The sequence below is a fragment of the Tenrec ecaudatus genome, chromosome 6 (assembly GCF_050624435.1).
Source record: "Tenrec ecaudatus isolate mTenEca1 chromosome 6, mTenEca1.hap1, whole genome shotgun sequence".
Taxonomy (NCBI): Eukaryota; Metazoa; Chordata; class Mammalia; order Afrosoricida; family Tenrecidae; genus Tenrec; species Tenrec ecaudatus.
Genome location: NC_134535.1, coordinates 126,984,196 through 127,000,212, shown reverse-complemented (window position 1 = coordinate 127,000,212; position 16,017 = coordinate 126,984,196). Strand labels below are relative to the sequence as shown.

Genomic DNA, 16,017 nt, shown 5'->3' with positions numbered 1-16,017 from the left:
TATCCAAGTACAACTGAATTGTACCACTCAGGGACCTTCAATGAAGGCAATGCATGTAGAAAATGACATACTGGACCTTACAGGGTCTTTTTTTTGACCAAGTTGATAAAAAGAAAATCTTTGGGGTGGAAGCTATGTACTCTCAGACCCAACTAACCTGTCCTAATGGGATGAAGTAGGATGAAAAGCACTACAGGCCAGGGAGGGAGTGGGTAGTATGTGTGTGTGTGTGTGTGTGTGTGTGTGCGCATGTGCGTGTAGGGGGATGAGATAATAGCTCATCTCTCCCCCAAGGAACCAGGAGGGTTTGTACCAATCTTGCAGTTAACCCAATGCTTATGTCATCAGAGGCCCTTGCACATGAACATACAGAAAGATTACAAGAAATCTGTAATAATGGCTGCCTCTGATGTTATAAAATACACATAGCTGTGAAAACCTTGCATCTGCATACCATAATTTTAAAATTTCATTTTGTGTTTTTTTGTGTTTTTTTTCAAAACCACTGCTCAAGAGTCAGTCCAGCTACCTGAATCAATCTTTGGGGGTTAGGACCAGTCTTTCAAGTGGCAAACTGCTGCCCAGTCAGGTTTAGGAGTCATCCACCTATACTCTTCATAGGCTATCTGTTGCCATAGTAAAGTATATATGTGAGGATATAACTTTTATATTCCTAACTAGGAAGCACATGAGGGGAGATATTTTATACTGTTTTCCTTGTTACCAGCTCCAAAATGTAGTGCAAGAATACAGTTGCATTCGTCTACTGCATTCCATTCCATTACGAAGGGGCGTTCAGAAACAGATTTAACTTAACAAGTGTGGGAAACTGAGGAACGGGAAGAGTGTATGCGGATGAATTTTTTATTTTGATATTTTAAGAAGCCTGGCAGGCCAGGATTCTAGACGGAGTGAGGTCTTCACACTTTTGAGTTAGAGATGAGTCCCAATCACATTCTCAAAATTAATATTGTTGCCCACAATATCTTCCCATAATAGTGGCGCCTTAAAGTTACCTCTTACAAGCACAGGGCTGATTGCTATCAGGCCAAAAGATTCAGGTATAGGAGCAGCCATGTGCTATTGCTCTCCTGGCTCAGGGGACAGTCACTCCCCTATCCCTGCCCCCGCACTGCTGTTGGTTATTCCTCCAATGAAATCCAGGACCTCCAGGCTAAGGATACTATATACACTCGAGTATAAGCCGACCTGAATTATCAGCCAAGGCACCTAATTTTACCACAAAATCTGCATATAAAAATGTGCTGAAACTCGGCTTACACTCGAGTATATATGGTATAAGGTAACCTGTAATTAGGGGCGGGGGACTTGCCTGCCCCGATAACATGTTAGTTGATGTTGGGAATACATTACCTCTCTCTACGTGGACCTGGCTCCTGAAGCCATGGAGGAGGCGGCGAGCACCCCCAAACTTGTGTCTGTTTCTCAATTTCTTCCCTTCAATTCCACAACCGTCCCTTAGGACCCATCCAGATGTGAGGCTGGATCTCACAAACAAAATTGCAGGGTAATAAAAAATTGCCACTCTCTAACAAATGTGCTTGACAGAATGGATGGAAGTATGGATTGTTATAAGAGTTGTATAAGCCCCTAATAAAATGATTTGTTTTAATTGCCACTTTCAGTATATCCTAGAGACTCTCTATAGCAGTCCCGTCTTTCTCTCAGGGATTAGGTTGAACTGCCAACATTTAACCCCCAGTGCCACCAGGGTTCCTTGAATTAAGTACACGCAACATCTACTAGAAATGTTTGTGGATATGAGATTTCAAACAAAACCCCTTTTATTGCAGAAAACACACACCTTTCTTCCTTCATAAAGAAATGTACTATTGCCTTATTCAAGGTGATAGAAATGTACACTTCCATAGTTCCGTTTTCTCTTCTACCGGTATTTTCCGTGCCGATTAAAATGTTTGTAAAGGTAACGGATGCGTTTGTTAAGCTTGTGCAGGTCATCAAGGTACATTCGATTCCCAACCATTTTCCTCTTTCTGATACAACGTTGCAATTCATTCCCCTTCCAACCTCGAAGCCATCTGGGGCCCTTGATCAGTTCTTTGGGGTGTTTCTCAAAGTCACCTGTGTAATTGTGGGAGAGCATATTAGTTCCAAGACAAGAGAACACAGCCTGGCCCAGCTAAACTTTAATAGGCAGTTGTACCTTCCTTAGTACTAAGACAGAGTCCAGGGAAGACTCTGAGTCAGACGGCTTGGGGTTCAGGTTCTGACACTGCCATTTACTAGCTTTGAGGGTAAAAAAAGTCACTTAAATCTGTCCTTTGGTTTCTTCATTTGCTAAGTGAAAGGGCTATTGGATTAAACACTTCAGCATTCAAAATAGCGCAGAAGACCGAGAACGTAAACATACCTGTTTGTTCTTACTGTTGAATATAGCATCATTATCTACAACACACACGCAAATACCCCAAACTCACTGCCACCGAATCCATTCCGACTCAGCGGACCCTGGAAAGCAGGACAGAACTGTCCCTGTGAGCCTCCAACACTGTAACTCTTTAGGGATTAGAAAGCCTCCTCTTTGTCCGGAGGAGTGGCTGGTGGTTTTGAACCTAGTTAGCAGTGTACCTGGTAGCCACTATACCACCTGGGTTCCCGTATTAACTAAACGGGCGCGGGGGCGGGGGGGATGGGTTAGAAAAAAAATGAGTCGCGATGGCGTAATAGCCACTGTGAGTTCCATAGGGGGGGTCAAGTCTTACCCAGGATCCCAATGTTATCATACACCCCGAACAAGGCCCTCCTCTCATTCCAACGATCGACGACTTTAGGGGGTGGGAGGGTGACTCTTACGCGGGACAATCCTGGAACGCCTAAGGAAGCGGAGGGGGAAAGAATGAGTCTGAGACACCTAGCGAAAGCGGTTCTTGGGACGTCTTTCTCCATCAGCTACTTACCCAGAGAAAAGGTTCTGCAGGCTAAGGGCACCCAGCCCCAAAGGCTCCTGCCTAATCCCCAAGGGAGCGCGCCTGCCATTGCTCTCGTCTGTCCTACAAGGACACACTGCACGGCTGCAAACGGTAGGACCGGGCGAATTCCTCCAGGCTTCAGACAAGGAGGAGAAGCGTGTCACGGCTGACCTGACTCCCGGCAGGGAGCAGAGGCAGCCATCGTGAGCCTGGCTTTCCCAGAAAGCACCGGGCGCAGGGCCCGCCCCCTCCACCAGCTTCCGGCGCGCGAACGCTCGGCACGCCTCCCTTGCCCGAGCACTTCCGGCCGCCCCGCCCGCCGGCGCTTGGCGGCGAGGTCGCCCGTTGCTGGTTTCTTGGGCCTTAAGTGTGAGGGAAAGCGGAGTCCTGGAGCCTAGAGCTTCGGGGTGTTCAAGGACGCAGTCTTCTCCTCGGAGCCGCCTAATCGTCTTCGGGCGTCAACTCTGTTCTTAGCCCATTTTAGAAGCAGAAACGTGAAACTCGGTCGGACATAACGCAGAAGGAAATTGGATTAGCGCCCAAGCCTTTGAACTCAGCCTCGATTTGCCTCCTTCCCTGCAGGGGGGGGCCCTGAGTGGGCCACTGTTCTGGGACCCTAGCAGTGTCCACTTCCCGCGCCCCGCCCGGAGGAGAGTCAACTCTGAAGGCCGCGTGGCGCGGCCGGAGGTGAAGCTCCGGGGAGCCGAGGGGCGGGCTCAGCGCTGGGCCCTAGGCCCCGCCCCTTGGCAGCGCGCCCGTCGCTCAGCCTCCTCTGCTGTGATTGGCCGGTTTCTCCAGTGAACGTTGCGATTGGTCCTTTTATAGCCGTTGATATTTAAACTCCCAGTTGTGGCTTCGCTCGCTCGGCGCCGAATCGAAAGGCGGGTTTTTGCTTCCGCCCGGAGGGCATTGGTTAGTTTTCTGCCCGCTAGAAAGCTTCCTCGCTGATTGGTGAGTATTGTGCAGTCCGAGTGTGTGTGTGTTCTCCCGGGCCCCTTGCACGTAGGTCCGATCGTCTGAGTCGGAGGATCGGTTGGTGAGGGGCTCGACTCAGGTGTGGAGCGGGCAGTGGGCAGCTGAGAATCGGAGGATTGGCAGTAAGACTCGGTATTAAGCAATCGGAGAGGCGGAAAGGTGGAGCGGGGATTTGTTGGGGGTTCCTGTGTGATAGAAAGTTAGACCAGATCCCCAACGCAATCTTGTAATTTGGACAAATTACTAAAATAACCACTCTTAACCCAAATCATTGCATCTGTTTATTGTGTCCATCGATGCATTCCATGGGCTTAGGTTTGGGGAGGGGTAAGTTAGATATGAAATAGGGAGCATAACAGCCTGCCACAGCATAAGCAAGTAAGATGTTTTATTACCTTCCCCCATTGGGGAGCCTAGAAACTCATGCTGGTTGAGAAATCTATATACTGATCACTTTGTACATTGATGAGCTGCTTTACATGCAAGCCCTGGTGGTACAGTAGTTAAAGCTCTCAGTTGGACCCCACCAAGAGACTCAGCGGCAGAAAGACGTGGCAGTCTGCTATGATAAAGGTTTGCAGCCTTGTAAACATAATATATGGGTTCTACTTAATCCTATGGGATCCCTATAAGTTAGGATCCGCTGGAGGACAATGGGTTTGGTTTGATTTATGCCATTTTACAGTTCTTAAGTCACTGTCTTGCTCCTTGACTGATATGATCTCCAGAGCAGTATCGTAATCCGATTGGTAATCCCACTTTACAGATGAGGCTCAGGAAGTTAAGGGACCAGGCCGGAGAGTCCCAACTAGTTAGTATTCGATTCTAATCTAGGGTTGATCTTGTGCCTCGCATCCTTGAAGAATGTTACTAGCTTTCTATGAGACTGAAAAGCATCCTTACACATTGGAGGTGGGGAAAATAATAAAGCCAGGTAAAAGGCAGTGCTTAGATATAGACCCCCAACATGTCTGCTGTTTGCTTTCCAGCCTTGTGAGCCAGAGGGCCAAAGATGCCTCCGCAGCTCTGTGAGTTCCGTCTTCCCTTATCTTTGGAGGAGCTGTTGAAAAGTGGAGGGGTGAATCAGTATGTTGTACAAGAGGTGCTGCCGGTCAGACATCTTGCATCACAGCTGAAAGGTAAGACTACAGAACTGTCACCATGGCTCACATGTCAAAACCACAGTCCCATTGCCTAACTGTTCTCCACCATTAAGCTCACCGAGGGCCAGGAACATGGTGCATAGTTATCTGCTATGAAGAATACTACCTTCCTTGAGATAATTCATTAAGTTAAATAATATTGATGTATGTGATTTCCCTTTGGCTGGGCGGAGAAGGAAGTTGAGTTCACAGGTTCCCAAACTTACTTGGTCTGTTGCCCCCTTTTTAAGGGGGGGATTATTGAGTGCCCCTCTGGCAAATAAAAGTATTAAAACTAGAGCCCCTAATCCAGGATAAAGTGTGTATCTGCTTTTGTAGCCCCCTGGATTGTTCTCTACCCTGTACTGTACACCACACTAAGTCCTTACGGATTTCATAGAGGTTGTTCAGGTTGTCTGGAGCTTGACCAATTGCAGGTAAACACTTTTCTGACGTCAGGATGTCTTGTTTGCAAGAGTGTTCAACAATGGGAGAAACGACACAGGGAGCTGCAAATCAGCTCTGATCCACCAAAACCTGTCAGGGAGCAAGAATAACTCCTCCATTGCCAACAAGACCGATGATGTCGCTGTGCTTGTTGGGAATGGTCTTCATTTCAGGTTGCTTAGGAAAAGTAGCTGGAGGAAAGATTAAGAAGCCAGATTGCCTTGATTTGGATCCTGGCGCTACTACCTCTACCTTGGACAAAGTTCTTGCACTCTCTGTGCCTCAGTTTCCTCATCTGTAATGACAGACATAATAGCTACGTTTATCCTTAAGGGAGGCTTGGTTCTAATTGAAGCTTGTTGAGATGATTCTAGCTTATCGCCTCTTGGGGCCCTTGGATGGAATAAACGGTTGACATGCTCAGCAACTGATGACAGGTTGAAGATTTCAGTCTCAAGGCACCTATTTGTTGGCTGAAAATTGACCAATGAGACTGTTTAGTTTTCAACTACAGGGTGCTGAAGGGCCACAGTCTTGGGAGTTCTACCCATCTCTTGGTCTCCTCTGAGTTTGACTTGTTTCTCTGAAGATTTTGATGCTTAGAAGTCTAAATGCAAGTTCTATGAATATACAAGGTTAAATCAGTTAATTCTTTGCGTAAGTGTTGACTGACCATCTGCTATGGGCCGGACACAAATTGTGGTCTGGGCACTGGGGGTACAGCACTAAGCAAAACAGCCAAATGGACAAAGTCCTCTCTCTCAACAAGGCACTCACAAATAAGTAAATCAGGAGCACGTCAGTGCCAAGGAGAAGAGTAATGCAAAGTAAGACAGGATGTGCTGGGGGGAGGAGTGTCATTTGTGTTGGTTATCTGAGAAGCCTTGCTGATAAGTGACATTTGAACCTGGACCTTGAGGATGTTAGCTCTGCAGGTTCTCGGGCAAAGACACTTCGGGGAGACAGAAAGCTGGTGAAAGGCTCTGAGAAGGGGAAATGCCAAGGTGGTTGGACTCAGCGCCCCACTGGCGGTGTACATCACTGTATTCTTCCCCAAACCAGAGCTGAGAACTCGCCAGAAATAGAAAGCGCATACCAGAACTACTATCAGAAAAAGCCGTGTTTTAAGAAACTCCCTCGGTAATTTGGATGCACACTCAAACTCGAGAAGCCTCAATTTAGAGCCTCAGAGGTCATAGTAAGGACTTAATTTCAGCATGAGTGAGCTTAATGAACTTTGAGCTCAGAAAATTGTGGTCTGACAATTTACAAGTGTGCCTGTCTACTGTGAACACAGACGACTCATTCACTGCCATCGAGTCTGTAGTGACCCTGTAGGACAGGGTAGAACTGCCTGCTCCTGTGGGTATCCGTGATGGTAACTCATTTTAGGAGATGAAACCCCCATTTTTCTTGTGTGGGGCAGCTGGTGGTTTCTAACTGCTGACCTGTGGGACTTGGAATGCATAACCACGAAGCCCCCAGGACTCTGAGCGCCGGCGTAAGTAAAGAGCAACCAAAAAGCAGGAGATTAGTTAGGGGCTGATACAATAATTTCAGTTGATTGGAAGAGAGTGATACCATTGGAGGTGTCAATAAAAAAGTAAAGTTCCAAGTATGTTGTGAAAGTATAACTACAAGATTGCTGACAGATCAGGGTAGCATTAGATATAGAATCTGAGGTAGTTTTCTGACCTAAGAAACTAGGAGAACGGAGGTGCCGTTTCCGGAGATGGGAAACAATATGAGAGAAGCCTGTTTAGACTGGTGGTTGTGTGCGTGTGGAGTTCAGGGGAGAGGTGCCAACTGAAGACATTGAGACTTGGTGTCCGGTGTGTAGACGGAGAAGGGGAAGCCATTTAGCGTTGACAACTCAAAGCAGTACCACATTGGAACAGCTAAGGAGCAATCACTGGGACAGAAAGCCAAAGGAAGGGCTAACTGGAAGCAAGATAACGAACATTTCAAAAGAGCAGTGGTCAACTATCAGTTTAGCTCGTAGGGCAAGTAAGGGCTGAATTAACTACGGATTGGGCCTTGATAAAAGCCGCTGCACAGGAGTGGTGAGGCGACCGCCTGAATGAGGGAGCTCAGTGAAAAAGGGAAGAGGAGAGACACTGGAAACAGTGAGTGTAGACGCAGGGAAGCCATCCGGGAGACACAAATCAAAACACCGAGCTAGCATCTTACACCCACCAGGAGAGCCCAATTTAGAGGGGGCAAAACCGGAACAATACTTGCTGGACAGGGTAGGGAGCGATTAGAAAACTTATGCTCTGCTGGTGGACTTGTAAATAGGAAAACCGTTGTGGGAAACTATAGGGTAATTACCGAAAACTACTGGCAGGAGAAATACCATATGACCCAGGAATTCCTTTGCTGGGATATAAATACCCCAAAGAAATAGGAGACAACACGGACAGACGTCTGCTCTCCCATGTGCATTGCACCACAGTTCACAATAGCAAGAAACTGGAAACAGCACAAAGGGCCTTCAGTAGAAGAATGGATAAAGAAACCCACGTACATTCACACAATGGGATACTATGCATCCTGAAAACTATTGATAAAACCAAGAAACACCTCTTGACATGGAGGGACCAGGAACCCACTATGCTGAGTGAGTTAGCATGGGTCTACTACTGTCAGGATAAACACCTAGGCGAAGGCAGGCTTCTGCTCTGAGGTCATATAATCATCTAACCTGGGGTCCCAAGCTACACAGTAGAGTGCCTCCCTAGTGCCTATGAACCTTGTATTGCCGCCTCTATATGTACGTCTTAACAACTACCTCGATGGAGATCTCACCTGAGCTTGGGAGTGGGTTTTCAAGATAGAGAAGTAAAAGACCATTCAGTTGCTGCCATATAAAATTGCTAAGGTCACCCTAAATCGATAGACACTCGTACCAGAGTGATCAGGGAACCTTACTGGAAAGTCAAGTCCAGATTTTAGGGCGTGGAGCATATGCCCCAGAGAAGAGGATTACATTTCTGTTGGTAGAAAAAACGGGGAAGAGCAACCTCTCCTTGGAAAGGGAAAAATTGCTTAACAGTAATTACCTGGAGCCTAAGGGGAATACGCCCAGTATTGTGTTCTCATTTGAACACTTGACCTAAGTTGTACCCCAGCCCTTGGTGGCGCAGGCCGTGTGCTCCAGGCTACTGGGGTTTTAAACTCGGTTCTTCTGAGGCACACAGCTTTCATAGGCTACACCAGAAGCACTTGATGTGGAAACGGGTCTTTACTTCAAACTCAACTGTCATCCTTTGACTTAAGGCTGAAATTGCCTAGTGTGAGAAGAAGCAGATGACTGCTATCCCAAGGGTGTAGATAGCACTGGCTGTCCCTGGACTTCGGTTGGATCTCTTGCCTTGAGGGTGCCCAGTGAATGGTGCTCCGGGACTACCGCATACTATTTTAATGCCCTTCATTTCTTTATCATGACACGTACTAATCTAGTCGGCATGGTTTTGCTGTTGTGAATGAATATTACTGAAAGTTTTGCCCTGTTGTTACATAACCTTGTTGTTATGTAAGTAGCATCCAGTCACTTGAGTTTAAACTGTAAAAGTCAACGAATCATCTTCGTAGCTGACCTTTTGATTTCCTTTTCTCCAAATGTTTTCAATTCCATACCATTGGCCAAATTAGTGACGCTATCAATAGAATTACCTAGTGCCCCAGGGGCATGATCGAAAATGTTCTCTAACATTAAATGATAGTGAAATCTCTAAGTTGAGTTAGGAACATGTAAACCAAAGATATGTGAATGAATTTTGGACTCACTGAATTTCAGCCCCAATCTAAGGACAGTTCGTTTTTATGATATGGTCCTGCTTGGTGCTCACCCTCATGAAGAGATCACTGAAGATATGGGTGCCGTAGCAAAGTGTGGGGAAGAAACCAGATGATGCCCAGTTAGTGAGAAGAACAGTGCCTGGGCTTATCTTCAAACAAGCAGCCATCCAAGGGAGGCATCCACCAAGCCCACATGAAGGAAGCACAGCAGCCTGTGATCCAAGGACTGTAAATAAAGAAATCTAAGTCCAAAGGAGGAAATGTTATCAGAGCTTACATGGCGGACACCTGGTTTATAGAAGCCTGTGCTTACATGGTTAGCTGCCATCTGCATGGCTGGCAGTTTGAAACGTCGCAGCCACTCTGCAGGAGAAAGATGGGACTTTCTACACACGTAAACGGTCTCAGCCTTGGAAGCCCACGAGGGACTCACTATGAGTTGGCATCCACGCATGGCAGTGAGTTTGGGTTTGATGGATGACAGTAGAAGGCCAGAATCCATTTGCAGCGTCCGCGTGTGGAGTGAGCCTCCAGTGAACCCCTCTGACCATGGTTCAGGGCTATGAATAGCCATGTTATCAGACAGCATTATAACAGCAATTATGAAAGACGTAGTTAGGTTACAGTGTAATAACTGAATCTCCATTTTGTGACCCATTTTAAATTTGTCTGGGTTTTAAGATACTCTGCTTTCTTTTCTGGTTTGCTTTTTTTTTCTGTTTTACTTTATTGTTAGGTGTTTGTATGTTTTTCTGATTATGAAATCTAGGATAGGTAAATCTACAGAGACAGTAACTAGATGGGGTGTGGCAGAAGTTGGGAAATAGCTGATAACAAGAAAGAAGAAAATGTTCTACAATTGATTGTGGTGATGATTGTATACGACTCTTATTAATATGATTGAACTTTTAAATTGTATGATACATGAATTATATGCTAATAAACTTTTTTCTAAAGGAATTAGCAGTAAAGTAGGATGTTAGCTAGAGAGGGAGCTTGGGTCAAGGGAGGATTTTTTGGCTGTTGTTTCCATCTCCTAAAAAACCAAGCTCACTGCCATCGGGTCAATATTGGCTTATAGCAATCCCGTCAGAAAAGGCACAACTGCCCCTGTGGTTTCCGAGACTGAAACTCTTTACAGGAGGAGAAAGTCCTGTCTTTCTCCCTCAGTGCTGCTGGTGGTTTCAGGCTGCTGACCTTGCAGACCACTGCCCAACGAATTCATAACCACGCTGCCACCAGGGCTCCCTGTTGCTACACCTGTGTATGTGTTGAAGGATGCTATGAGACGCTGGTGATGCGGGAGGAAGAGGGGACAGCTGTTGGAGCACAGTTCTTCAATAGGTAAGAGACGGTGTGAAATGGTGCTCAGAGGAGGCAACTGTAGCATCATAGCGGGAAGGCCAGATGCATGGTGTACAGAGCTAGGAACCAATTAGAAGTTAGTTCTCTTCTGTTGGCTTCTGTTTTCCCAGTGAAATAGGAAGCAAAGTCTTAGAGATGGTTTGGGCAAAGGAAAGTTCATATACCTGTGAATTTGTAGTGAACTTACCAGAAAATACTAAGGGCCCATTTGAGGCCAGTGGTCATGAGTTTACAGTAAGACTCAGCAGAATGTCGGTTTGCTGGGGTCACGTTTATCCAGGTGGTGACCTGAATGGAACAAACAGTTGGATTTAACCTAAATCTTCCAGGGGAGTAAATGATGTTGTCAGTTAGTGGAAAGAATTAGAAATATGTCTGATAATGGGGGAATTGTAATTTAATTAAGATATATATATGTTTAATAGAATATTATACAACCATTAAAATGAATAAAGGTAAGGTTTGGGACATTGCTATGATAATAAACTTTAAAAAGCAGGACAGAGAGTGGATATGGGATGTGAACTCAACAAAGGGAAAACTGAAAAGTCGGCTGGAAAAAACCTGAAAGCTTCTATAATATTTGGTTAGTCCAGGTATGCACAGCATAAGTGGGCGAGTCCTGACATGTGTCCATACAGCCATAGGGTAGGGAGGAGGAGAAGGGGCTTGCTTTAAGCATGAGCTATCGGTGTGGCTGGGGAGGCTCTCTAGTTGCTGGGCCCTGCCCCTAGCTCCAGCTGCACCACCTCATCCCTAAGGGGCATTGACTTTGAATGGGTAGCCAGGGGTGTTGTACTTCAAAAGGTTTCTGGGAAAATGGAATTAAAATATGAGGGAGATTTTCCACAAGTTTGTGAATCTTATTTGTGTGTGTATTGAATATATACAAAGATACTACGGTTGATTGAAAAAAATAACTGCAGTTGACCTTTGAAAAACACAAGTTGGGGGGGGGGAGGACCTGATACAGAGGGCTTAAGTGGAAAGCAAATGCTTTGAGAGTGATTAGGGCAAAGAATGTACGGATGTGCTTTATACAATTGATGTATGTATATGTGTGGATTGTGATAAGAGTTGTATGAGCCCCTAATAAAATGTTTTTAAAGAAAAAGAAAAACACAAGTTTAAACTACTAAAGTCCACTTATATGTGGCTTTTTAAGAAAATTGCTTGGTAACACTGTCTCCAGGTGAGTAATTTGTCTCTCTAGTAAATGGCATATCACAGTAAACACTGACTTCTCACAGTTCTAGCATAGTTTCATCCTGTTTGGTATAATCCCTTAAGCCATGATTAACCCTAGGGAACCCATATGAAGTACCAGCTTTTAAGCCGGACACGTCCCTAAGAAGCAGAGAAAAGCCATGACATGACATTACAGGACAAAGTTGAATCGCTTGACATGTCCTGGAGTTGAGGTCTGCGGCTGCTGGTGCCCTCCATTGTAAGATAAGTGAACTCGAGAAGAGGAGAAGTCGTCACTGTGACTTTGCTGGCAGTTTGGCAAACCTTGCCCTTTCTGCAGAATAAATACCATTTTTATTGAAAATGTGGGTTTTCTGTGGGTGCAGTGTGTAACATACACGCGGAGCTCATTGACTAGGCTACCAGTAAGGCCTTATCAATAGGGTGAACAGTGGGATATAGTTAGTTACGTTTGAGGGGAGTCAAATTTACCCACGGATTTTCAACTTTGTTATTCAAGGATCACCTGGTGTTCACAGACTGTTTGGTGGATGTTACGTGATAAATACCTCAAGGCCCAATTCACAGAAGGGACACAGATTTAGTATGCTAAGTTGTGTGGCCTAAGCCAGAAAACCAGTTGCAGCCGAATTGATGGGACTCGTGGTGACGCCATATGTGTCAGATTGGAACTGTGTGCGCCGCCATGGAGTTTCAGTAGCTAGCGTTTCATAAGTAAATTGCCAGGACTTGCTTTGGGTGCCTGTGAATCTCCAACCTTTCTGGTAGCAAGCAAGCACCTTTTTTGCGCAAGCATTGAGTGGTTTAGGGAAGTACTGAAGAGGGATGGTGGACCAAGGGACTCACTGGATGTAGTAAAAATAGATAATTGGTAATCTGTGGGAGAGTAGCTTTTAGATTGGTAGGCCTCCAAAAGTTTTAGAAATCTAGAAAGATTGGGCAGAATTTGGGAAGATGTAGAATGAAAGTCACTGGGATCTGTGAGAAGGAAGGCCTGCCTGCGCCTGTTAACTGGACGAGCAGTTCCTGCAGAAGAGCCAGCCCGCGGAGTGGGGAGGAGGGAAGTCTCGGCTCTGTAGTGGGACAGATGAGCCTTAGAAGACAGGACTTTTGCTTGAGAATGATGCAGTCTGTGGGGAGGCAGGGTTATATAAGGGAGTCCATGCTTTGGCCGGGGCATGAGGGTGGTCTCATTCCTTTTGATAGTAGAAAGCAACAATCGAAAGAAAAGCAAAAATAATGGTTGCACTATTGAATTGTATGATATGTGGATGAAGTGCCAATAAAACTTTTTAAAAAGCAAAAATTGGGACAATGAAAGTATAAAGAGAAAGGAGAGTGTGAATTGGGTGCTAGAGTGGACAGGAATTAGAGCAGAAAGGCATGCTAGCACCACAGGACAGGTTGTAGTCGGGCAGCACAGCCCTGCAGCAGTCAGTGAGGGACGCAGGCAGACGAGGTGCTAGCGTTGGGCTTGCAGAAAAGACTTCCAGGTGCAAAGGGCTAAGAGGACCACTTGGTTCAAAATCGAACTCTTGGCAGTTTGTAAGACTTCATTCGATTCTTCTCTTTACACTGAAAGTGTAGACCAGCGAAAAGAGCACTAAGTGTAAGGGGTCAAAGATCCTGCCACTTTGCAACATTTAAAATGAACATAGTAGCAAATGCGCATGTACACTGTGAAGGAGGGCACCAACCTTAGGTCTTGACAAACAGTGGATTGAGCATGTACTGTGTACAAAAGAGCACGCTGACACTACGCTATTGGTACATATGCTTTTCTATTAGGGAAACTGGGGGGGTGGGTAGCAACTCTGAAACTTCGAGTGTACACTAGGATTAAGCAAATAACATCTAAATAGAGATTGAGAGCTACGGTTCTCACTATGTGAGAAAGGAAGTCTAATTAAGAAAGTGGGGTGAGCTTAAAAAGACTCCTGGGGTTTGGACCAAAGCTGGAGATAATCATTCTGAGTATAATGTATCTATAGAGAGAAATAGGGGGGTTGGGAGCCGGGTGTGGGTGTCTGTATGGGGGGGATCCTACTAATGCCTTCTGAGAAAACCTAAAAGCTATGATAACCTAATAGCATTGAGCCTCTAGTGCCTAGAGTTTGGTGTTACGTCTCCTTGACCCCGTGAGAGGACCCGGGAATCTGGAGAGCGGCTTGGTCAGGGAAAGAACAAGAGGAACCTGGAACAGTTGGAGGGCCTTCTTCTTTCTCACAGCCCCTCCACTGTTCCATGCATGATGGCCTTCTCCCAGGGACTGCCCTCTAGGGGGAAGAAAAAGTCATAGCCCCTCCTGAGAGTAACAGCCCCCTTAATCAGTGTAGAGGAATGATAGAAAGTCACCATTTGGTAAACGCCACAGGTGCAATTGTGGGAGACAAGATTCATTGATGCGTGCTCAAATGAGTGGGCAAAAAATATGAGAAATGGGATCATTTGCAGAGTTTCAAACTTTTGCAGTTTTAGACTTTTTCTTTCACAATCACAGAAAGGTTGCAAATTTAGTACCCAGTTCCTGTTATCCTTCACTCAGATAATGTTAACATATAATCATAGTTTAGGCCCGCCGCCGGGATGGCGGGGCAGGTGTAAGACCGCGAGGCCTTCCAGAGACTCAGCATCCTGTACCAGGCGGTCCACTGCGTGCTCGCACACAACCCTGCAAACCAGGCGCTGGCGCACTTTTATTGCCACACGGAGAGGACCATCGCGAAGTGGCTGGTCCTGCCACGGAACCTTCGATGAAGAGGACCCTGTGCCGTGGTTGCTCGTCCCTCCTGGTCCTGGGCCTGACCTGCACCCAGCGCCAGCTGCGCCTCATGGGATTGCGCTGGACAGTACAGACCTGCCAACATGCCAGCTCAGCTAGAGGTTTCTCAATGATCCCAGGCATCTGCTCTGGGGAGACCAGCCTGAAGCCCAGCTAGGGAACCTGACATCTCAAAGCAACACAAGCCCCACCAAGCACTGTGCTCCCCATTCCAGTGGACCTTCCTGAAGAGAAAGTACAGCCTCTGAGCCCATCAGGAGTGATGGATTCACCCAGTCTGCCCAGAAAATAAAGTTCGGTTGGTTTCAAAAGAAAAAAAATCGTAGTTTAAAGACCTTTTCATACAAAGTTGGCAGTCTGAAACCACCAGCTGCTCCATGGGAGAAAGACAAGGCGGGCTCTGAAACCCACGGGGCGGTGCTACCCTGTCTGTAGGGTCACTTAGTTGGCATCAACTCATGGCAGCGAGCGAGTGAGCCAGCTAAGGAGTGAACATTCCGGGGCAGAAGTCTTGCGTGTGTGAGAAACCCTGCTTCCGTTTTCCAGTCGGCACACCAAATACTGTAAATGAGAAAATAAAATGTTTTCTCTTTTTCCACTAGGCTGTCATTTTTCACCGATAGTGACAGGTCAGTTGCTTTTATTGGAAGACTCACCAAGAAGGCAGCCTGTCCATTTCAGTGGGGCCTACTATAAAAACGATAATAACTAGCATTTGTGCTGTCTCATGGTTAACAAAGCCTCTCTTGAGCTACATGAAGCTGGTGTCAAATACTTAATGGAACACAGCTACCCTGGTGCTCTGGCATGGGCACAATATACCATCAAGGGCTCAGCCTTGTATTGATCAGCCTCTCTCGTCTTTACAGCGTTTCAGGCTGCCTTCCGAGCCCAGGGCCCCCTGGCCATGCTGGAGCACTTTGATACCATCTACAGCATTTTACAGTGAGTACACACCCTGCTGTGCCCGATAAGAGGAACTGGGGCCTCTCGTGCCCGAATGTTGCATGTTCGTGAGGAAATCCCAAATGATGGGTTCACAGATACGTGGTTCTTGGTGCGCATAGCTCTACTGACAACCATTTCTCCAGACTTTCCCCGCACGTAGTCAGCTGGTCACGTTCGTGTGTGTTTTAAAGTCTTGGCCGCCTCGGCCTGTCCGTTAGAACGGCCTCTGCAACCTCCTGTCTCACTCCTGCACTCTCTCTCCCTCACAGTCACTTTCGAAGTGTAGACCCAGGCCTCAAGGAAGACACTCTGGAACTCCTCATCAAAGGTGTTTGTGGGTCTGGGGGAGGGGATGGGAGGTGGGTATGGTGGTGGTTTTGGTATTTATTATTTCTGT

At 46.4% G+C, this 16,017-nt stretch overlaps 2 protein-coding genes and 1 pseudogene across 5 annotated transcripts in view; 2 read left to right on the top strand and 1 right to left on the bottom strand.

The window, feature by feature from the left end:
* Positions 1–1,782: 1,782 nt before the first annotated feature.
* Positions 1,783–3,603, bottom strand: LOC142450355 (large ribosomal subunit protein mL51-like). Its single transcript, XM_075552180.1, has 3 exons — positions 2,940–3,603; positions 2,745–2,855; positions 1,783–2,103 (listed from the first exon to the last, which is right to left on the bottom strand). Exons 1-3 carry the CDS (start codon positions 3,016–3,018, stop codon positions 1,907–1,909), a joined length of 387 nt encoding a protein of 128 aa, XP_075408295.1. The 5' UTR covers positions 3,019–3,603; the 3' UTR covers positions 1,783–1,906.
* Positions 3,258–16,017, top strand: part of LOC142450354 (condensin complex subunit 1-like) — a 28,639-nt gene continuing 15,879 nt past the window's right edge. For 2 of the 4 annotated variants that reach the window (XM_075552179.1, XM_075552176.1), the window contains exons 1-4: positions 3,926–4,058; positions 4,916–5,065; positions 15,542–15,617; positions 15,890–15,948. In XM_075552179.1, coding sequence (XP_075408294.1) covers positions 4,939–5,065; positions 15,542–15,617; positions 15,890–15,948 — 262 coding nt within the window. In that variant the 5' untranslated portion in view covers positions 3,926–4,058; positions 4,916–4,938. Of the gene's footprint in view, positions 3,903–3,925; positions 4,059–4,915; positions 5,066–15,541; positions 15,618–15,889; positions 15,949–16,017 lie in introns of those variants that run through there. The other 2 variants (XM_075552177.1, XM_075552178.1) reach the window with 2 other exon arrangements.
* LOC142451230 (ribonuclease P protein subunit p21 pseudogene) lies at positions 14,477–14,964 on the top strand (annotated as a pseudogene).